The following is a 25,000-nucleotide window of genomic DNA, read 5'->3' as shown; positions in this document are numbered from 1 at the left end:
TCTCTATAGAGCTGTCTCTAATACCATGCATCATGGTGGGGTCTCTATAGAGCTGTCTCTAATACCATGCATCATGGTGGGGTCTCTAGTCTCTATAGAGCTGTCTCTAATACCATGCATCATGGTGGGGTCTCTAGTCTCTATAGAGCTGTCTCTAATACCATGCATCATGGTGGGGTCTCTATAGAGCTGTCTCTAATACCATGCATCATGGTGGGGTCTCTCTACAGAGCTGTCTCTAATACCATGCATCATGGTGGGGTCTCTATAGAGCTGTCTCTAATACCATGCATCATGGTGGGGTCTCTATAGAGCTGTCTCTAATACCATGCATCATGGTGGGGTCTCTAGTCTCTATAGAGCTGTCTCTAATACCATGCATCATGGTGGGTCTCTAGTCTCTATAGAGCTGTCTCTAATACCATGCATCATGGTGGGGTTTCTATAGAGCTGTCTCTAATACCATGCATCATGGTGGGGTCTCTATAGAGCTGTCTCTAATACCATGCATCATGGTGGGGTCTCTATAGAGCTGTCTCATCATAGAGCTGTCTCTAATACCATGCATCATGGTGGGGTCTCTATAGATCTGTCTCTAATACCATGCATCATGGTGGGGTCTCTATAGAGCTGTCTCTAATACCATGCATCATGGTGGGGTCTCTAGTCTCTATAGAGCTGTCTCTAATACCATGCATCATGGTGGGGTCTCTAGTCTCTATAGAGCTGTCTCTAATACCATGCATCATGGTGGGTCTCTAGTCTCTATAGAGCTGTCTCTAATACCATGCATCATGGTGGGTCTCTAGTCTCTATAGAGCTGTCTCTAATACCATGCATCATGGTGGAGTCTCTAGTCTCTATAGAGCTGTCTCTAATACCATGCATCATGGTGGGGTCTCTATAGAGCTGTCTCTAATACCATGCATCATGGTGGGGTCTCTATAGAGCTGTCTCTAATACCATGCATCATGGTGGGGTCTCTATAGATCTGTCTCTAATACCATGCATCATGGTGGGGTCTCTATAGAGCTGTCTCTAATACCATGCATCATGGTGGGTCTCTAGTCTCTATAGAGCTGTCTCTAATACCATGCATCATGGTGGGGTCTCTATAGAGCTGTCTCTAATACCATGCATCATGGTGGGGTCTCTACAGAGCTGTCTCTAATACCATGCATCATGGTGGGGTCTCTATAGAGCTGTCTCTGTCTCTAATACCATGCATCATGGTGGGGTCTCTAGTCTCTATAGAGCTGTCTCTAATACCATGCATCATGGTGGGTCTCTAGTCTCTATAGAGCTGTCTCTAATACCATGCATCATGGTGGTCTCTACAGAGTCTACCATGTCTCTATAGAGCTGTCTCTAATACCATGCATCATGGTGGGGGTCTCTATAGAGCTGTCTCTAATACCATGCATCATGGTGGGGTTTCTATAGAGCTGTCTCTAATACCATGCATCATGGTGGGGTCTCTAGTCTCTATAGAGCTGTCTCTAATACCATGCATCATGGTGGGGTCTCTATAGAGCTGTCTCTAATACCATGCATCATGGTGGGGTCTCTATAGAGCTGTCTCTAATACCATGCATCATGGTGGGGTCTCTAGTCTCTACAGAGCTGTCTCTAATACCATGCATCATGGTGGGGTCTCTATAGAGCTGTCTCTAATACCATGCATCATGGTGGGGTCTCTAGTCTCTAGAGCTGTCTCTAATACCATGCATCATGGTGGGGTCTCTAGTCTCTATAGAGCTGTCTCTAATACCATGCATCATGGTGGGGTCTCTAGAGCTGTCTCTAATACCATGCATCAGAGCTGCTGTCTCTAATACCATGCATCATGGTGGGGTCTCTATAGAGCTGTCTCTAATACCATGCATCATGGTGGGGTCTCTATAGATCTGTCTCTAATACCATGCATCATGGTGGGGTCTCTATAGAGCTGTCTCTAATACCATGCATCATGGTGGGGTCTCTAGTCTCTATAGAGCTGTCTCTAATACCATGCATCATGGTGGGGTCTCTATAGATCTGTCTCTAATACCATGCATCATGGTGGAGTCTCTATAGAGCTGTCTCTAATACCATGCATCATGGTGGGGTCTCTATAGAGCTGTCTCTAATACCATGCATCATGGTGGGGTCTCTAGTCTCTATAGAGCTGTCTCTAATACCATGCATCATGGTGGGGTCTCTATCTCTATAGAGCTGTCTCTAATACCATGCATCATGGTGGGGTCTCTATAGAGCTGTCTCTAATACCATGCATCATGGTGGGGTCTCTAGTCTCTATAGAGCTGTCTCTAATACCATGCATCATGGTGGGGTCTCTATAGAGCTGTCTCTAATACCATGCATCATGGTGGGGTCTCTAGTCTCTATAGAGCTGTCTCTAATACCATGCATCATGGTGGGGTCTCTATAGAGCTGTCTCTAATACCATGCATCATGGTGGGGTCTCTAGTCTCTATAGAGCTGTCTCTAATACCATGCATCATGGTGGGGTCTCTATAGAGTCTCTAATCCAGCATCATGCTGTCTCTAGATCTCTAATGCATGCATCATGGTGGGGTCTCTATAGAGCTGTCTCTAATACCATGCATCATGGTGGGGTCTCTATAGAGCTGTCTCTAATACCATGCATCATGGTGGGGTCTCTAGTCTCTATAGAGCTGTCTCTAATACCATGCATCATGGTGGGGTCTCTAGTCTCTATAGAGCTGTCTCTAATACCATGCATCATGGTGGGGTCTCTATAGATCTGTCTCTAATACCATGCATCATGGTGGGGTCTCTACAGAGCTGTCTCTAATACCATGCATCATGGTGAGGTCTCTACTATAGAGCTGTCTCTAATACCATGCATCATGGTGGGGTCTCTCCAGAGCTGTCTCTAATACCATGCATCATGGTGGGGTCTCTAGTCTCTATAGAGCTGTCTCTAATACCATGCATCATGGTGGGTCTCTAGTCTCTATAGAGCTGTCTCTAATACAATGGATCATGGTGGGGTTTCTATAGAGCTGTCTCTAATACCATGCATCATGGTGGGGTCTCTATAGAGCTGTCTCTAATACCATGCATCATGGTGGGGTCTCTAGTCTCTATAGAGCTGTCTCTAATACCATGCATCATGGTGGGGTCTCTATAGATCTGTCTCTAATACCATGCATCATGGTGGAGTCTCTAGTCTCTATAGATCTGTCTCTAATACCATGCATCATGGTGGAGTCTCTAGTCTCTATAGAGCTGTCTCTAATACCATGCATCATGGTGGGGTCTCTATAGAGCTGTCTCTAATACCATGCATCATGGTGAGGTCTCTAGTCTCTATAGAGCTGTCTCTAATACCATGCATCATGGTGGGGTCTCTATAGATCTGTCTCTAATACCATGCATCATGGTGGGGTCTCTATAGAGCTGTCTCTAATACCATGCATCATGGTGGGGTCTCTATAGAGCTGTCTCTAATACCATGCATCATGGTGGGGCTCTATAGAGCTGTCTCTAATACCATGCATCATGGTGGGGTCTCTACAGAGCTGTCTCTAATACCATGCATCATGGTGGGGTCTCTATAGAGCTGTCTCTAATACCATGCATCATGGTGGGGTCTCTAGTCTCTATAGAGCTGTCTCTAATACCATGCATCATGGTTGGGTCTCTAGTCTCTATAGAGCTGTCTCTAATACCATGCATCATGGTGGGGTCTCTATAGAGCTATCTCTAATACCATGCATCATGGTGGGGAGTCTCTATAGAGCTGTCTCTAATACCATGCATCATGGTGGGGTCTCTATAGAGCTGTCTCTAATACCATGCATCATGGTGGGGTCTCTAGTCTCTATAGAGCTGTCTCTAATACCATGTATCATGGTCAGTCTCTACAGAGCTATCTCTAATACCATGCATCATGGTGGGGTCTCTCTCTATAGAGCTGTCTCTAATACCATGCATCATGGTGGAGTCTCTAGTCTCTATAGAGCTGTCTCTAATACCATGTATCATGGTGGGGTCTCTAGTCTCTATAGAGCTGTCTCTAATACCATGCATCATGGTGGGTCTCTAGAGTCTCTATCATGAGCTGTCTCTAATACCATGTATCATGGTGGGGTCTCTACAGAGCTGTCTCTAATACCATGCATCATGCTCTAATACCATACATCATGCTGGGGTCTTCTATAGAGCTGTCTCTAATACCATGCATCATGGTGGGGTCTCTAGTCTCTATAGAGCTGTCTCTAATACCTTGAATCATGGGGGTCTCTATAGAGCTGTCTCTAATACCATGTATCATGGTGGGGTCTCTATAGAGCTGTCTCTAATACCATGGATCATGGTGGGGTCTCTATAGAGCTGTCTCTAATACCATGCATCATGGTGGGGTCTCTAGTCTCTACAGAGCTGTCTCTAATACCATGGATCATGGTGGGGTCTCTATAGAGCTGTCTCTAATACCATGCATCATGGTGGAGTCTCTAGTCTCTATAGAGCTGTCTCTAATACCATGGATCATGGTGGGGTCTCTATAGAGCTGTCTCTAATACCATGCATCATGGTGGAGTCTCTAGTCTATAGAGCTGTCTCTAATACCATAGATCATGGTGGGGTCTCTAGTCTCTATAGAGCTGTCTCTAATACCATACATCATGGTATTAGAATTACCTTCTTGATCCAAATCAGTCAGGTTTCAAGACTAGTCATTCAACTGAGACTGCTCTTCTCTGTATCACGGATACCATGCATCATCTCTGGGGTCTCATCTCTCTAGAGCTGTCTCTAATACCATGCATCATGCCCACGTCTCTAGATTGTCCTACCTGACATAGAATCTGTCTCCTCACCATCACCACTGTATCAGGGCTCTGTTCTGGCCCTCTCCTATTCTCTATAGAGTCACTTGTCTCTAATACCATGGTCTCTCCTATCATGGTGGGACACACAATTAATCTTCTCCTTTCCCCCTTCTATACCAGGTGGCTGTCTCTAATACCAGACATATCATGGTGGGATCACCACCTCAAGCTGAACCTCGGCAAGACGGAGCTGCTCTTCCTCCCGGGGAATGACTGCCCGTTCCATGAGCCATCACGTTTGACAACTCCATTGTCTCTCCCAGAGCGCTAAGAACCTTGGCCATCCTGGACAACACCCTGTATAACATGGCGGGGCCCGTTCCTGTAGGTCTGCTCTACAACATCCTGTCCTCACACAGGAAGCATCATGGTGGGGTCCTAATCCAGGCATCTGTCATCTCCCGTCTGGACCATGCATCATGGTGGGGGCTCCTGCCTGTGCCATTAAACCCCTATAACTCTCCAGAACGCCGCAGCCATGTCTGGTGTCTCTATAGAGCTGTCTCTAATCACCCCGTTCCTCCGCTCTCTCCATGGCATCATGGTGGGGTCTCTATAGATCTGTCTCTACAAGACCATGGTGCTTGCCACGGAGCTGTCGGCATCAGTACCTCCAGGCTCTGATCAGGCACCCAAACAAGGGCATGTTCATCCATCTGGCCTGGCCTCTCTACCACTGAGGAAGTCTCAGTTCTCTAGTCAAAACTGTTCACTGCTCTGTCTCTAATACCATGCATCATGGTGGGTCATCACCACATTGGGAGTCTCTTTAGGAATACCTAGGATCTAAAGTAATCCTTCTCACCCCCCCCTTAATAGATTTAGATGCACATTGTAAAGTGGCTGTTCCACTGGATGTCATAATACCATGCATCATTTGTAAGGGTCTCTGGATAAGAGCGTCTCTAAATGACTTAAATGTAATGTAATGTAATGCAGTCTCTACAGAGCTATCTCTAATACCATGCATCATGGTGGGGTCTCTAATCTCTATAGAGCTGTCTCTAATACCATGCATCATGGTGGGTCTCTAGTCTCTATAGATCTGTCTCTAATACCATGCATCATGGTGGAGTCTCTAGTCTCTATAGAGCTGTCTCTAATACCATGCATCATGGTGGGGTCTCTAGTCTCTATAGAGCTGTCTCTAATACCATGCATCATGGTGGGGTCTCTATAGAGCTGTCTCTAATACCATGCATCATGGTGGGGTCTCTAGAGCTGTCTCTAATACCATGCATCATGGTGGGGTCTCTATAGAGCTGTCTCTAATACCATGCATCATGGTGGGGTCTCTCCAGAGCTGTCTCTAATACCATGCATCATGGTGGGGTCTCTAGTCTCTATAGAGCTGTCTCTAATACCATGCATCATGGTGGGGTCTCTATAGAGCTGTCTTTAATACAATGGATCATGGTGGGGTCTCTATAGAGCTGTCTCTAATACCATGCATCATGGTGGGGTCTCTATAGAGCTGTCTCTAATACCATGCATCATGGTGGGGTCTCTAGTCTCTATAGAGCTGTCTCTAATACCATGCATCATGGTGGGGTCTCTATAGAGCTGTCTCTAATACCATGCATCATGGTGGAGTCTCTATAGATCTGTCTCTAATACCATGCATCATGGTGGGGTCTCTAGTCTCTATAGAGCTGTCTCTAATACCATGCATCATGGTGGGGTCTCTATAGAGCTGTCTCTAATACCATGCATCATGGTGGGTCTCTAGTCTCTATAGAGCTGTCTCTAATACCATGCATCATGGTGGGGTCTCTATAGAGCTGTCTCTAATACCATGCATCATGGTGGGGTCTCTATAGAGCTGTCTCTAATACCATGCATCATGGTGGGGTCTCTAGTCTCTATAGAGCTGTCTCTAATACCATGCATCATGGTGGGGTCTCTATAGAGCTGTCTCTAATACCATGCATCATGGTGGGGTCTCTACAGAGCTGTCTCTAATACCATGCATCATGGTGGGGTCTCTATAGAGCTGTCTCTAATACCATGCATCATGGTGGGGTCTCTAGTCTCTATAGAGCTGTCTCTAATACCATGCATCATGGTGGGGTCTCTAGTCTCTATAGAGCTGTCTCTAATACCATGCATCATGGTGGGGTCTCTATAGAGCTGTCTCTAATACCATGCATCATGGTGGGGTCTCTAGTCTCTATAGAGCTGTCTCTAATACCATGCATCATGGTGGGGTCTCTAGTCTCTATAGAGCTGTCTCTAATACCATGCATCATGGTGGGGTCTCTAGTCTCTATAGAGCTGTCTCTAATACCATGTATCATGGTGGGGTCTCTAGTCTCTATAGAGCTGTCTCTAATACCATGTATCATGGTGCAGTCTCTATAGAGCTGTCTCTAATACCATGCATCATGGTGGGGTCTCTAATCTCTATAGAGCTGTCTCTAATACCATGCATCATGGTGGGTCTCTAGTCTCTATAGAGCTGTCTCTAATACCATACATCATGGTGGGGTCTCTAGTCTCTATAGAGCTGTCTCTAATACCATGCATCATGGTGGGGTCTCTAGTCTCTATAGAGCTGTCTCTAATACCATGCATCATGGTGGGGTCTCTAGTCTCTATAGAGCTGTCTCTAATACCATGCATCATGCTGGGTTCTCTATAGAGCTGTCTCTAATACCATGCATCATGGTGGGGTCTCTAGTCTCTATAGAGCTGTCTCTAATACCATGCATCATGGGGGGGTCTACCTAGTCTCTATAGAGCTGTCTCTAATACCATGGATCATGGTGGGGTCTCTATAGAGCTGTCTCTAATACCATGCATCATGGTGGGGTCTCTAGTCTCTATAGAGCTGTCTCTAATACCATGCATCATGGTGGGGTCTCTATAGAGCTGTCTCTAATACCATGCATCATGGTGGGTCTCTAGTCTCTATAGAGCTGTCTCTAATACCATGCATCATGGTGGGGTCTCTATAGAGCTGTCTCTAATACCATGCATCATGGTGGGTCTCTAGTCTCTATAGAGCTGTCTCTAATACCATGCATCATGGTGGGGTCTCTAGTCTCTATAGAGCTGTCTCTAATACCATGTATCATGGTATTAGGCATCATGTTTCAAGCTGTCATTCTGAGACTACCATGCATCATGGTGGGGTCTCTATAGAGCTGTCTCTCTCCTCTGCTCTCATGGGTTCTATAGAGCTGTCTCTACCATAGAGCTGTCTCCATGCTATCATGGTGGGGTCTCTAGAGCTCTCCTAATACCATGCATCATGGTGGGGTCTCTATAGAGCTGTCTCTAATACCATGGTCTCTCCTATCATGGTGGGGTCCTTTCTCTATGACCAGGTTCTAATATCTCATGTCTGGCAGACATATCAGTGTGGATGACGGTCTCAATACCTCAGAGCTGTCAAGACGGAGCTGCTCATCCATCCCGGGGTGGGGACTCTCATGAGTCTCTATAGAGCTGTCCTCCTCCCAGAGCGCTAATACCATGTGATCATGGTGGGGTCTCTAGTCTCTATACAACAGCTGAGCTGTCTCTAATACCTAATGCATCATGGTGGGGTCTCTCTATAGAGCTGGGCTCCCTGCCTGTGCCATTAAACCCCTACCATGCATCATCTGGTGTTCAACCTTCCCAAGTTCTCTCATAGTTCCTCCGCTCTCTCCACTGGCTTCCAGTTGAAGCTATCTGCTCTAATACAAGACCATGGTGGTGCCTACGGAGCTGTCTCAATACCATCCAGGCATCATGGTGGGGTCTCTACTGTCCAAACATAGAGCTGTCTCTAATACCATGCATCATGGTGGGGTCTCTATAGAGCCCAGTCAAAACTGTTACCATGGCATCAATGGTGGGGAACAAAGAGCTGTCTCTAATACCATGCATCATGGTGGGGTCTCTCTTAATAGAGATGTCTCTAATACCACTGGATCATAAGGGGTGCACCAATTTGTAAGTCGCTCTGGATAAGAGCTGTCTCTAAATACCATGTAATCATGGTGCAGTCTCTAGTCTCAGAGCTGTCTCTAATACCATGCATCATGGGGTCTCTAATCTCTATAGAGCTGTCTCTAATACCATGCATCATGGTGGGTCTCTAGTCTCTATAGAGCTGTCTCTAATACCATGCATCATGGTGGGTCTCTAGTCTCTATAGAGCTGTCTCTAATACCATGCATCATGGTGGAGTCTCTAGTCTCTATAGATCTGTCTCTAATACCATGCATCATGGTGGAGTCTCTAGTCTCTACAGAGCTGTCTCTAATACCATGCATCATGGTGGGGTCTCTATAGAGCTGTCTCTAATACCATGCATCATGGTGGGGTCTCTAGTCTCTATAGAGCTGTCTCTAATACCATGCATCATGGTGGGGTCTCTATAGAGCTGTCTCTAATACCATGCATCATGGTGGGGTCTCTATAGAGCTGTCTCTAATACCATGCATCATGGTGGACTCTAGTCTCTATAGAGCTGTCTCTAATACCATGCATCATGGTGGGGTCTCTATAGAGCTGTCTCTAATACCATGCATCATGGTGGGGTCTCTATAGAGCTGTCTCTAATACCATGCATCATGGTGGGTCTCTATAGAGCTGTCTCTAATACCATGCATCATGGTGGTCTCTAGTCTCTATAGAGCTGTCTCTAATACCATGCATCATGGTGGGTCTCTAGTCTCTATAGAGCTGTCTCTAATACCATGCATCATGGTGGGTCTCTATAGAGCTGTCTCTAATACCATGCATCATGGTGGGGTCTCTATAGAGCTGTCTCTAATACCATGCATCATGGTGGGGTCTCTAGTCTCTATAGAGCTGTCTCTAATACCATGCATCATGGTGGGGTCTCTAGTCTCTATAGAGCTGTCTCTAATACCATGCATCATGGTGCAGTCTCTACAGAGCTGTCTCTAATACCATGCATCATGGTGGGGTCTCTAGTCTCTATAGAGCTGTCTCTAATACCATGCATCATGGTGGAGTCTCTAGTCTCTATAGAGCTGTCTCTAATACCATGTATCATGGTGGGGTCTCTAGTCTCTATACAAGCTGTCTCTAATACCATGCATCATGGTGGGGTCTCTATAGAGCTGTCTCTAATACCATGCATCATGGTGGGGTCTCTATAGAGCTGTCTCTAATACCATGCATCATGCTGGGGTCTCTATAGAGCTGTCTCTAATACCATGCATCATGGTGGGGTCTCTAGTCTCTATAGAGCTGTCTCTAATACCATGCATCATGGTGGGGTCTCTATAGAGCTGTCTCTAATACCATGCATCATGGTGGGGTCTCTATAGAGCTGTCTCTAATACCATGTATCATGGTGGGGTTTCTATAGAGCTGTCTCTAATACCATGCATCATGGTGGGGTCTCTAGTCTCTACAGAGCTGTCTCTAATACCATGCATCATGGTGGGGTCTCTATAGATCTGTCTCTAATACCATGCATCATGGTGGGGTCTCTAGTCTCTATAGAGCTGTCTCTAATACCATGCATCATGGTGGGGTCTCTATAGATCTGTCTCTAATACCATGCATCATGGTGGAGTCTCTAGTCTCTATAGAGCTGTCTCTAATACCATAGATCATGGTGGGGTCTCTAGTCTCTATAGAGCTGTCTCTAATACCATGTATCATGGTGGGGTCTCTAGTCTCTATAGAGCTGTCTCTAATACCATGCATCAACTGGGGTCTCTATAGAGCTGAGCTCTCTAATACCATGCATCATGCTGGGGTCTCTAGTCTCTATAGAGCTGTCTCTAATACCATGCATCATGGTGGGGTCTCTAGTGGATGCTCTATGTGGGGTCGCTCCTACCAGAGCTGTCTGTCTAATACCATGCATCATGGTGGTGTCTCTATAGAGCTGTTCTAGGCCCTCTCCATGCATCATGGTGGGCTCTGTCTCATAAGCTGTCTCATGACATGGTCTCTCCTATCATGGATCTGTCTCCCCTTCTGATCATGGTGGGGTCTCTGCATGTCTCTATAGAGCTGTCTCTAAGCTACCATGCATCATGCTGGGTTCTAGTCTCTATAGAGCTGTCTCTAATACCATGCATCATGGTGGGTCTCTAGTCTCTATAGAGCTGTCTCTAATACCATGCATCATGGTGTGGTCTCTAGAGCTGTCTCATAGACCTAGTCTCTGTCTGTTCTAATACCATCATCATGGTGGGTCTCTATCTAGAGCTGTCTCTAGATACCATGCCTCATCATGCTCTATAGAGGTCTCTAATCATGGTGGGTCCCTGTCTCTATTACCATGCATCATGGCTGGGCTCCTAGTCTCTATAGAGCTTCTCTAATACCATGCATCATGCCCGTCTGGGTTCAACCTTCCCAAGTTCTTGTCTCCTCCTGTCTCTAATACCATGGATCATGGTGGGGTCTCTACAAGACCATGGTGTCTCATGCATCATGGTGGGTAGGTCTCATGCATCATGCATCATGGTGGGGTCTCTAGTCTCTATAGAGCTGTTCTATCTCAGCCCAGTCAAAACTGTTCACATGCTCTACCTATAGAGTGAACTAATATCATGCATCATGGGGGGTCTCAGTCTATAGAGCTGTCTCTAATACCATGCATCATGGTGGGGTCTTCTCTATAGAGCTGTCTCTAATACCATGCATCATGGTGGGTTCTCATAGAGCTGTCTCTAATACCATGCATCATGGTGGGGTCTCTAGTCTCTATAGAGCTGTCTCTAATAAGAGTCTCTATAATGTCTTAAATGTACCATGATCATGGTGCAGTCTCTATAGAGCTGTCTCTAATACCATGCATCATGGTGGGGTCTCTAGTCTCTATAGAGCTGTCTCTAATACCATGCATCATGGTGGGTCTCTAGTCTCTATAGAGCTGTCTCTAATACCATGCATCATGGTGGAGTCTCTAGTCTCTATAGAGCTGTCTCTAATACCATGCATCATGGTGGGGTCTCTAGTCTCTATAGATCTGTCTCTAATACCATGCATCATGGTGGGTCTCTAGTCTCTATAGAGCTGTCTCTAATACCATGCATCATGGTGGGGTCTCTATAGAGCTGTCTCTAGATACCATGCATCATGGTGGGTCTCTAGTCTCTATAGAGCTGTCTCTAATACCATGCATCATGGTGGGGTCTCTATAGATCTGTCTCTAATACCATGCAACATGGTGGGGTCTCTATAGAGCTGTCTCTAATACCATGCATCATGGGTGGTCTCTAATCTCTATAGAGCTGTCTCTAATACCATGCATCATGGTGGGGTCTCTATAGAGCTGTCTCTAATACCATGCATCATGGTGGGGTCTCTAGTCTCTATAGAGCTGTCTCTAATACCATGCATCATGGTGGGTCTCTTCTCTATAGAGCTGTCTCTAATACCATGCATCATGGTGGGGTCTCTAGTCTCTATAGAGCTGTCTCTAATACCATGCATCATGGTGGGGTCTCTATAGAGCTGTCTCTATACCATGCATCATGCTGTCTCTAGAGCTGTCTCTAATACCATGCATCATGGTGGGGTCTCTATAGAGCTGTCTCTAATACCATGCATCATGGTGGGGTCTCTAGTCTCTATAGAGCTGTCTCTAATACCATGCATCATGGTGGGGTCTCTATAGAGCTGTCTCTAATACCATGCATCATGGGTGGTCTCTATAGAGCTGTCTCTAATACCATGCATCATGGGTGGTCTCTACAGAGCTGTCTCTAATACCATGCATCATGGTGGGTTCTCTATAGAGCTGTCTCTAATACCATGCATCATGGTGGGGTCTCTATAGAGCTGTCTTTAATACCATGGATCATGGTGAGGTCTCTAGTCTCTATAGAGCTGTCTCTAATACCATGCATCATGGTGGAGTCTCTAGTCTCTATAGAGCTGTCTCTAATACCATGGATCATGGTGGGGTCTCTATAGATCTGTCTCTAATACCATGCAACATGGTGGGGTCTCTAGTCTCTGTAGAGCTGTCTCTAATACCATGGATCATGGTGGAGTCTCTAGTTTCTATAGAGCTGTCTCTAATACCATGGATCATGGTGGGGTCTCTAGTCTCTATAGAGCTGTGTCTAATACCATGTATCATGGTGGGGGCTCTAGTCTCTATAGAGCTGTCTCTAATACCATGGATCATGGTGGGGTCTCTAGTCTCTATAGAGCTGTCTCTAATACCATGGATCATGGTGGGGTCTCTAGTCTCTATAGAGCTGTCTTTAATACCATGGATCATGGTGGGGTCTCTAGTCTCTATAGAGCTGTCTTCTAATACCATGGATCATGGTGGGGTCTCTAGTTTCTATAGAGCTGTCTCTAATACCATGGATCATGGTGGGGTCTCTAGTCTCTATAGAGCTGTCTCTAATACCATGGATCATGGTGGGGTCTCTATAGATCTGTCTCTCTAATGCCCCCTTAGGGATCAGTACTATTGCTGCTGTACAGGTTAATCTCAGGATTGAAGCTACTGTCTGACTCTAACAAACACAGTGATCCCTGCTGGTCAGCAGAACATTATGTCAAAAATGACAATCATTTGGGGGGTTTTCTCGGGGGGGATTTTGCAGTTTAGTTAACCCACATCTCAGAGGCCTGCTCTATAGTAGTGCTGTATCTCCTATAAGCAGACTGGGTGTATGGACTTAATCCTTAGTCCACTGTTAATACAGTCCCAAAATGGTTTGCATGTCAGAGGTCAAGTTTTCAAGATATTGGACTTTTAAGAACCAAACTGTCACTTGCAAAACGCATCATCATCATGATGTGGCAGATGACAGTTTGCTTCTTGAATGTCCAATGTCTTGAAACCTTGACTGCTGACCTGCAAAACGTTTTGGGACTGTATCAAGAGTGGACTAATCAAAAACAAAATCTAAATATAGTTTTTGAGCTTTAAGGCGGGAGGTGGCCCCCCACAATCAAGTCTTGTCTTAGGCCCCCAAAAGCTTGAGCCGATACTACTCAAGAGCCAATGATAACTGTCTGCTGAAAGAAGGGCCCGACACTTGGGTCAGCTCAAGGACTTACAGTTAGGATCCCAGCCAATGACAGGCAATGTTATAGTGGAAGGTGCTAATGACATCTTATTGTCCATGTGGGGTGTGTGAGGCTACGGTAGCCAAGAGGGGACACACCTCACCTTGAATCCTTTTGTACTTCTTGTACCAGCGGCCAAACTCCTGGCACTTGGAGGTGGACACGTTGGCATAGTATGAGCTGTTGACTATGGCAGAGATCATACTCTGAGAGAGAGAGAGAGAGAGAGAGAGAGAGAGAGAGAGAGAGAGAGAGAGAGAGAGAGAGAGAGAGAGAGAGAGAGAGAGAGAGAGAGAGAGAGAGAGAGAGAGAGAGAGAGAGAGAGAGAGAGAGAGAGAGAGAGAGAGAGGAGAGAATATTTTGGATGTTTTAGTGAGTGTGTACTGTGTAATACTAGACCTATAAGGACCTGGAGCACCACAACACAGTCACATACTGTATGGACTGGAACACCACAACACAGTCACATACTGTATGGACTGGAACACCACAACACAGTCACATACTGTATGGACTTGAACACCACAACACAGTCACATACTGTATGGACTGGAACACCACAACACAGTCACATACTGTATGGACTGGAACACCACAACACAGTCACATACTGTATGGACTGGAACACCACAACACAGTCACATACTGTATGGACTGGAACACCACAACACAGTCACATACTGTATAGACTGGAACACCACAACACAGTCACATACTGTATGGACTGGAGCACCACAACACCGTCACATACTGTATAGACTGGAACACCACAACACAGTCACATACTGTATGGACTGGAGCACCACAACACCGTCACATACTGTATAGACTGGAGCACCACAACACAGTCACATACTGTATAGACTGGAACACCACAACACAGTCACATACTGTATAGACTGGAACACCACAACACAGTCACATACTGTATGGACTGGAACACCACAACACAGTCACATACTGTGGACTGGAACACCACAACACAGTCACATACTGTATGGACTGGAACACCACAACACAGTCACATACTGTATAGACTGGAACACCACAACACAGTCACATACTGTATGGACTGGAACACCACAACACAGTCACATACTGTATAGACTGGAACACCACAACACAGTCACATACTGTATGGACTGGAACACCACAACACAGTCACATACTGTATAGACTGGAACACCACAACACAGTCACATACTGTATGAACTGGAACACCACAACACAGTCACATACTGTATGGACTGGAACACCACAACACAGTCACATACTGTATAGACTGGAACACCACAACACAGTCACATACTGTATGGACTGGAACACCACAACACAGTCACATACTGTATGGACTGGTACACCACAACACAGTCACATACTGTATAGACTGGTACACCACAACACAGTCACATACTGTATGGACTGGTACACCACAACACAGTCACATACTGTATAGACTGGAACACCACAACACAGTCACATACTGTATGGACTGGAACACCACAACACAGTCACATACTGTATGGACTGGAACACCACAACACAGTCACATACTGTATGGACTGGAACACCACAACACAGTCACATACTGTATGGACTGGAACACCACAACACAGTCACATACTGTATAGACTGGAACACCACAACACAGTCACATACTGTATAGACTGGAACACCACAACACAGTCACATACTGTATAGACTGGAACACCACAACACAGTCACATACTGTATAGACTGAACACCACAACACAGTCACATACTGTATAGACTGGAACACCACAACACAGTCACATACTGTATAGACTGGAACACCACAACACAGTCACATACTGTATAGACTGGAACACCACAACACAGTCGCATACGGTAGAAAACAGATCTGCGTTATTGTTTTGGAATCTGTATACAGGAAGTCATGTGTCATTTGAATGCCATGCAGGAAAAACACACCACCTCCTGCAGCTAATGAAAAACAATCTAAGCCAGAGACTAAGATACATAACATGACATGACATAAGATGACATAAGATGCTACCTGAGAGAGAGGGCACTCCTTGGCACATGATTCCCCACCACTATAAGGCTAATACAATGCAGTACAACCTAAGCCAGAGACTAAGTTGCATGACATAAGATGACATAAGATGCTACCTGAGAGAGAGGGCACTCCTTGGCCAGGGAACTCTGGTTCATCTCCTTCAGTAGCTCTTTGAGGGCGTTCCTCACCGTTGCGTGGTTCCACTGCTCTGACGGCAGATCCTCCAGCCTGGAAAAGCTGGAACCAGGGTTGGATTCATTACCACACGCAAGGGAAAACATTTGAAAACATTATGCAATGAAAAAAATATCATCTATTATTGGACAACTTCACATAGTCCCTCCCTCTTTCAGTCAGTTTGATGCCTAATGAACACAACCCTGAGACACTAATACATCACTTACTGTTTGACATATAACAACATAACAACACAAAAATTACATTTGACCCAAAAATTCTCAAGTGTCATTTTTCACCTCTTGGATCACTGAGATTAGAATCTGTACTATATATTTTGTAATTATTATCATTATTGATTTACATTGCTATCCTAATGAAAAGGCCTAAGTTAAACATAACACTGAAAATATGTCAATGAGACTTTTTCCCAATTTGAGCTTTTTAGCCATTTTGGTAATGAGAAGGCCAAGTGGGGTAATGAGAGAGCCATGTGAGGTAATGAGAAGGCCAAGTGGGGTAATGAGAGAGCCATGTGAGGTAATGAGAAGGCCAAGTGGGGTAATGAGAGAGCCATGTGAGGTAATGAGAAGGCCAAGTGGGGTAATAATGAGAAAGCAAGTGGGATAATGAGAGAGTGAGGTAATGAGAAGGCCAAGTGGGATAATGAGAGAGCCATGTGAGGTAATGAGAAGGCCAAGTGGGGTAATGAGAGAGCCATGTGAGGTAATGAGAAGGCCAAGTGGGGTAATGAGAGAGCCATGTGAGGTAATGAGAAGGCCAAGTGGGGTAATGAGAGAGCCATGTGAGGTAATGAGAAGGCCAAGTGGGGTAATGAGAAAGCCATGTGAGGTAATGAGAAGGCCAAGTGGGATAATGAGAGAGCCATGTGAGGTAATGAGAAGGCCAAGTGGGGTAATGAGAGAGCCATGTGAGGTAATGAGAAGGCCAAGTGGGGTAATGAGAGAGCCATGTGAGGTAATGAGAAGGCCAAGTGGGGTAATGAGAAAGCCATGTGAGGTAATGAGAAGGCCAAGTGGGATAATGAGAGAGCCATGTGAGGTAATGAGAAGGCCAAGTGGGGGGAATCAGAAGGCCAAGTGAGGTAAAAAGGTTTTTGAGAATAAGAACCTCGTTCTGAAGGCATGCAAACAAATACATGAATTGAACTGCTACTCCTCCTCTAGATGATGCATCATGGGTGTTTAAAACGTTATTACAAAACTGATTGGAGTTTTTACAGGAACTTGAAAAGTGTTACGGTAATGACATATTATAGTTTAATGTACTTCAACTAGTATACCATTTTTATGACTTATGGACAAACTACAGCAACATCATTTTGTTTTTTATTCAATAAAGTTTGGCTTTTCTGAATTAAAATGGTATAAAATTACCAGAGAATCTAATTCGTACACATTTCGGTAATGAGAATTTGGGCTGAAAATACACAAAATCCCAGCGAAAAAGTCACTGGCCAAAAAGTAGACATCTTAGTCCTCAGAATGATTTATGAATTTTGCTTGACACATGTTTAAACTGGTTTCATGAGGATCACCCAATGGGGTGGCAGGTAGCCTTGTGGTCAGAGCGTTGGGCCAGTAACCGAAAGGGGGTAATGAGAAGGCCAAGTGGGGTAATGAGAAGGCCAAGTGGGGTAATGAGAAGGCCAAGTGGGTAATGAGAAGGGGGTAATGAGAAGGCCAAGTGGGATAATGAGAAGGCCAAGTGGGTTTGAATACCCGAGCCGACAAGGTGTAAATCTGTCGATATGCCCTTGAGGAAGGAACTGAACCGGGCAACGTACTACTATGAATGACCCTGTAAAACAACACATTTCACTGCACCTATTTAGTGCATGTGTTGTTATCCTGGTGCCAGCTAACCTGATATCAAACAGTGGCCATAATGATAGCGAGACTATCTACTCCTATCAACAAAGTCATAACCAGGGTGGATTGTTATAGTGTGCTGTGGTACTACCATGGTAACACTATTAAACAAAGATGATTGACGGTTACCATTACCCACTGTTGATAAGTGACTCACTGTAAGTGCAGGTTAGCGTTTTTCGTCATGAATGTTGTTCTGGAGGCAGCTCTGCAGAGTGCTCACTAGCTGGCTGTCATAAAGTCATAACATCTGATTTTAAACCGAACCTTATCTCTAACCTTAACCACACTGCTAACCCTAATGCCTGAATCTAATCTTAACCCTAACCTTCACCACAATGCTAACCCTAATGCCTAAATCTAACCTTAACCTTAACATTAACCCTAACCTTAACCACACTGCTAACCCTAACGCCTGAATCTAACCTTAACCTTAACATTAACCCTAACCTTAACCACACTGCTAACCCTAACGCCTGAACCTAACCTTAACCACACTGCTAACCCTAACGCCTGAATCTAACCTTAACCGTAACATTAACCCTAACCTTAACCACACTGCTAACCCTAACGCCTGAATCTAACCTTAACCTTAACCTTAACATTAACCCTAACCTTAACCACACTGCTAACCCTAACGCCTGAACCTAACCTTAACCACACTGCTAACCCTAACGCCTGAACCTAACCTTAACCACACTGCTAACCCTAATGCCTGAACCTAACCTTAACCTTAACATTAAACCTAACCTTAACCACACTGCTAACCCTAATGCCTGAACCTAACCTTATCCCTAACCTTAACCACACTGCTAACCCTAATGCCTGAACCTAACCTTATCCCTAACCTTAACCACACTGCTAACCCTAATGCCTGAACCTAACCTTATCCCTATCCTTAACCACACTGCTAACCCTAATGCCTGAATCTAACCTTAAACTTAACATTAACCCTAACCTTAACCACACTGCTAACCCTAATGCCTGAACCTAACCTTATCCCTAACCTTAACCACACTGCTAACCCTAATGCCTGAACCTAACCTTATCCCTAACCTTAACCACACTGCTAACCCTAATGCCTGAACCTTAAATTAAGATCAAAAAGCTGCATTTTTCATTTCATACAGTTTTACAATATTTCCAATTTTGACTTTGCAGCTGGCCTATCTAGCAGAAACAGCTCAGTTCTGCCTCCAGGACAAGACTCATCCCAATAAACCTGCTTTACAAATCAATAAACCTGCTCTCTCCCTGCTCCTCGCTCCCACTCTCTCACTCTCACTCTCACTCTCACTCACACACACACACACACACACACACACACACACACACACACACACACACACACACACACACACACACACACACACACACACACACACACACACACACACACACACACACACACACACACACACACACACACTCCCGTCCGTTCGTCCGTCCCCACTGACCTCTGCAGTAGGATGCGGAGGGTAACCATGTGATAGACGTCCAGCAGCATGTCGGCGACGGTGGCCTCGGGGGCGTCAGTCAGGTAGTGGATGGGCATGGGGTTCCAGCGGCCCACTTTGATGATGCCTGGAGGGGAGACAGAACAATGATGTCATCAACATGCTGCCGTTTTCAGTTTATACACATTCACCTGGGGGTTCATTTCTTAAGGTTGCCGAAGACGACAAAGTCTGTATGTGTGTGTGCCTGTACATGTGAAAACCTAGACATAATATTTCTATATTTTCATCAGCGGCTGTAAAACTCATGGTTTAACAATGAGAGATAAAGATTGAGATAAAGAGATAAAGAGTGTTATCTATTAATGCATTATCAGCCTGGGGAAGAGGCACCGACCTGATTCCCCACATCTATCAACCCTAACCCTTATCAGCCTGGGGAAGGGGCACAGACCTGATTCCCCACATCTATCAACCCTAACCCTTATCAGCCTGGGGAAGAGGAACCGACCTGATTCCCCACATCTATCAACCCTAACCCTTATCAGCCTGGGGAAGGGGCACCGACCTGATTCCCCACATCTATCAACCCTAACCCTTATCAGCCTGGGGAAGAAACACACACCCAGCAAAACCTTTTATAGCAGGGATATACGTGCAACAGACAACATCACTGATGGACAGGACAGGTCAAGGCTGGAGATTGTGTCACACGCCAATTAATACCACCCCATTAAAATTAATGATTGTTTCATTAACCCAAATCAATATCTCTGGATGTAAAGACAGGTGAGTTCATAGATATACATCATATAGAGAGCTCTGAGAGATATCTCTGGATGTAAAGACAGGTGAGTTCATAGATATACATCATATAGAGAGCTCTGAGAGATATCTCTGGATGTAAAGACAGGTGAGTTCATAGATATACATCATATAGAGAGCTCTGAGAGATATCTCTGGATCTGAAGACAGGCGAGTTCATAGATATACATCATATATGAGACCCCCCCCACCATCTCTCTCCCTCTGCATCTGACAATGAGATACCCCCCCACCATCTCTCTCCCTCTGCATCTGACAAAGAGACTCCCCCCACCCTCTCTCTCCCTCTGCATCTGACAATGAGACTCCCCCCACCCTCTCTCCCTCTGCATCTGACAATGAGACTCCCCCCCCACCCTCTCTCTCCCTCTGCATCTGACAATGAGACCCCCCCACCCCCCACCCTCTCTCTGCCTCTGCATCTGAAATGCATCCTAGGATGTGTACACAGACACATTCCCCTGTCCTTCCTCAAGACCAGGGCTGGAACAGCAAAACTAAACAAGGCTAATCACATTAGGATCAGGGGAATCAAACACAGATAGCCCCGGCCTTCCAACCTCCATCTGCGATAGTGTGTGTGTGTGTGTGTGTGTGTGTGTGTGTGTGTGTGTGTGTGTGTGTGTGTGTGTGTGTGTGTGTGTGTGTGTGTGTGTGTGTGTGTGTGTGTGTGACCAGCTCAATGTCACATGTTGTAATGAACAGCTGACCAGCTCAATGTCACATGTTGAAATGACCTGCCGACCAGCTCAATGTCACATGTTGTAATGAACAGCTGACCAGCTCAATGTCACATGTTGAAATGACCTGCTGACCAGCTCAATGTCACACATTGTGATGACCTGCCGACCAGCTCAATGTCCCATGTTGTAATGAACAGCTGACCAGCTCAATGTCACATGTTGAAATGACCTGCCGACCAGCTCAATGTCACACATTGTGATTACCTGCCGACCAGCTCAATGTCACATGTTGAAACGACCTGCCGACCAGCTCAATGCCACATGTTGAAACGACCTACCGACCAGCTCAATGTCACATGTTGAAACGACCTGCCGACCAGCTCAATGCCACATGTTGAAACGACCTACCGACCAGCTCAATGCCCCATGTTGAAACGACCTGCCGACCAGCTCAATGCCACATGTTGAAACGACCTACCGACCAGCTCAATGCCCCATGTTGAAACGACCTGCCGACCAGCTCAATGTCCCATGTTGAAACGACCTGCCGACCAGCTCAATGCCACATGTTGAAACGACCTGCCGACCAGCTCAATGCCCCATGTTGAAATGACCTGCCGACCAGCTCAATGCCCCATGTTGAAACGACCTACCGACCAGCTCAATGCCCCATGTTGAAATGACCTACCGACCCGTTCAATGCCCCATGTTGAAATGACCTGCCGACCAGCTCAATGCCCCATGTTGAAACGACCTGCCCACCAGTTCAATGCCCCAGTTCGACCAGCTCAATGCCCCATGTTGAAACGACCTGCCGACCAGCTCAATGCCCCATGTTGAAACGACTCAATGCCACATGTTGAAATGACCTGCCGACCAGCTCAATGCCCCATGTTGAAATGACCTGCCGACCAGCTCAATGCCCCATGTTGAAACGACCTGCCCCCGACCAGCTCAATGCCCCATGTTGAAACGACCTGCCAACCAGCTCAATGCCCCATGTTGAAACGACTTGCCGACCAGCTCAATGTCCCATGTTGAAACGACCTGCCGACCACCACAGCTCAATGCCACATGTTGAAATGACCTGCCGACCAGCTCAATGCCACATGTTGAAACGACCTGCCGACCAGCTCAATGCCCCATGTTGAAACGACCTGACCAGCCAACCAGCTCAATGCCCCATGTTGAAACGACCTGCCGACCAGCTCAATGCCCCATGTTGAAACGACCTGCCCACCAGCTCTGCCCCCGACCAGCTCAATGCCCCATGTTGAAACGACCTGCCGACCAGCTCAATGCCCCATGTTGAAACGACCTGCCGACCAGCTCAATGCCCCATGTTGAAACGACCTGCCGACCAGCTCAATGCCCCATGTTGAAACGACCGCCAACCAGCTCAATGCCCCATGTTGAAACGACCTGCCGACCAGCTCAATGTCCCATGTTGAAACGACCTGCCGACCAGCTCAATGCCACATGTTGAAATGACCTGCCGACCAGCTCAATGCCACATGTTGAAACGACCTGCCGACCAGCTCAATGCCACATGTTGAAACGACCTGCCGACCAGCTCAATGCCCCATGTTGAAATGACCTGCCGACCAGCTCAATGCCCCATGTTGAAACGACCTGCCGACCAGCTCAATGCCCCATGTTGAAACGACCTGCCGACCAGCTCAATGCCCCATGTTGAAACGACCTGCCGACCAGCTCAATGCCCCATGTTGTTGCCGACCAGCTCAATGTCCCATGTTGAAACGACCTGCCGACCAGCTCAATGCCACCGACCTGCCGACCAGCTCAATGCCACATGTTGAAACGACCTGCCGACCAGCTCAATGCCACATGTTGAAACGACCTGCCGACCAGCTCAATGCCCCATGTTGAAACGACGACCAGCTCAATGCCCCATGTTGAAACGACCTGCCCACCTCAATGCCCCATGTTGAAACGACCTGCCGACCAGCTCAATGCCCCATGTTGAAACGACTGCCGACCAGCTCAATGCCCCATGTTGACCAGCTCAATGCCTCATGTTGAAACGACCTGCCGACCAGCTCAATGCCCCATGTTGAAACGACCTGCCAACCAGCTCAATGCCCCATGTTGAAACGACTTGCCGACCAGCTCAATGTCCCATGTTGAAACGACCTGCCGACCAGCTCAATGCCACATGTTGAAAAGACCTGCCGACCAGCTCAATGCCACATGTTGAAAACCTGCCGACCAGCTCAATGCCACATGTTGAAACGAGACCAGCTCAATGCCCATGTTGAAACGACCTGTTGCCACATGTTGAAACGACCTGCCGACCAGCTCAATGCCCCATGTTGAAACGACTTGCCGACCAGCTCAATGTCCCATGTTGAAACGACCTGCCGACCAGCTCAATGTCCCATGTTGAAACGACCTGCCGACCAGCTCAATGCCACATGTTGAAACAGACCTGCCGACCAGCTCAATGCCACATGTTGAAACGACCTGCCGACCAGCTCAATGCCCCATGTTGAAAACCTGCCGACCAGCTCAATGCCCCATTTGCGAGACCAGCTCAATGTCCCATGTTGAAACGACCTGCCGACCAGCTCATGTTGAAATGACCTGCTCAATGCCCATGTTGAAACGACCTGCCGACCAGCTCAATGCCCCATGTTGAAACGACCTGCCGACCAGCTCAATGCCCCATGTTGAAACGACCTGCCGACCAGCTCTGTCACATGTTAAAAAAAGACAACCCAAAATAGATAGCCTGTCCTTTGTCTATATGCCCATTTAAAAACGTATCATCTAAATAAACAACATATCCCTTTTAATTACCACAAAATGCCTAATTAAAGAAAGACAGTGGTGCCCTGTGGAGAGTTTCAAAATACAACTGGATCGGTTATGAGGTACACAACTCAGGGAGAGACCATATAACATTCTCTGTGTCCTTTTGTTTACACAGAGAGAAAAAATGAAAATTTTCAGCCAGAATTGAATCATTTAACATAAAAGCTTATCTCAAAACGTATCCATTTGGGAGGAGTGTAGTGAGTCGAGGGCGTTGCCAGGTTTAGGGCCTGCGTTTACGGGGTTGGAATGTGGAACGGTTTTTCTGCCTTTCTTTGTGTGTCTCTGTTGTTTGGTCTGTAGTCGTCTTTGGGGTTGATCGGCAAGGTATGTATTTCAGTCATTGGTCTATATTTATTCTGTCCTGTAGCAATGTTTGGCTTTATGTGGTGTGACTGTTTTACTGTTGTGGAGGGTTGGAAGCAGCCTCGGTGTGACTGTTTTACTGTTGTGGAGGGTTGGAAGCAGCCTCGGTGTGACTGTTTTACTGTTGTGGAGGGTTGGAAGCAGCATCGGTGTGACTGTTTTACTGTTGGAAACAGCCTCGGTGTGACTGTTTTACTGTTGTGGAGGGTTGGAAGCAGCATCGGTGTGACTGTTTTACTGTTGGAAACAGCCTCAGTGTGACTGGTTTACTGTTGGAAGCAGCCTCGGTGTGACTGTTTTACTGTTGTGGAGGGTTGGAAGCAGCATCAGTGTGACTGTTTTACTGTTGGAAACAGCCTCGGTGTGACTGTTTTACTGTTGGAAACAGCCTCGGTGTGACTGGTTTACTGTTGGAAGCAGCCTCGGTGTGACTGTTTTACTCTTGTGGAGGGTTGGAAGCAGCCTTGGTGTGACTGTTTTACTGTTGGAAACAGCCTCGGTGTGACTGTTTTACTGTTGGAAGCAGCCTCGGTGTGACTGTTTTACTGTTGTGGAGGGTTGGAAGCAGCCTCCGTGTGACTGTTTTACTGTTGGAAACAGCCTCAGTGTGACTGTTTTACTCTTGGAAACAGCCTCGGTGTGACTGTTTTACTCTTGGAAACAGCCTCGGTGTGACTGTTTTACTGTTGGAAACAGCCTCCGTGTGACTGTTTTACTGTTGGAAACAGCCTCGGTGTGACTGTTTTACTGTTGGAAACAGCCTCGGTGTGACTGTTTTACTGTTGGAAGCAGCCTCACACACACACACACACTGGAAACAGCCTCGGTGTGACTGTTTTACTGT

The 25,000-nt window shown here is 46.3% G+C and overlaps 1 protein-coding gene across 2 annotated transcripts in view; it reads right to left on the bottom strand.

Annotated features, from left to right (window-relative positions):
- Positions 1-25,000, bottom strand: part of LOC124008933 (DNA-binding protein SATB2-like) — a 70,668-nt gene that overhangs the window by 24,697 nt on the left and 20,971 nt on the right. For both annotated transcript variants that reach the window (XM_046320531.1, XM_046320530.1), the window contains exons 4-6: positions 19,448-19,574; positions 16,035-16,158; positions 13,984-14,086 (exon numbers count right to left, since the gene is read on the bottom strand). In XM_046320531.1, the coding sequence (XP_046176487.1) occupies positions 13,984-14,086; positions 16,035-16,158; positions 19,448-19,574 (354 nt within the window). The remainder of the gene's footprint in view (positions 1-13,983; positions 14,087-16,034; positions 16,159-19,447; positions 19,575-25,000) is intronic.

The sequence above is a fragment of the Oncorhynchus gorbuscha genome, linkage group LG21, assembly GCF_021184085.1.
Source record: "Oncorhynchus gorbuscha isolate QuinsamMale2020 ecotype Even-year linkage group LG21, OgorEven_v1.0, whole genome shotgun sequence".
Classification (NCBI taxonomy): Eukaryota; Metazoa; Chordata; class Actinopteri; order Salmoniformes; family Salmonidae; genus Oncorhynchus; species Oncorhynchus gorbuscha.
Note: the sequence above shows the minus strand (reverse complement) of the source record. Positions and strands in the feature narration are given on the sequence as shown.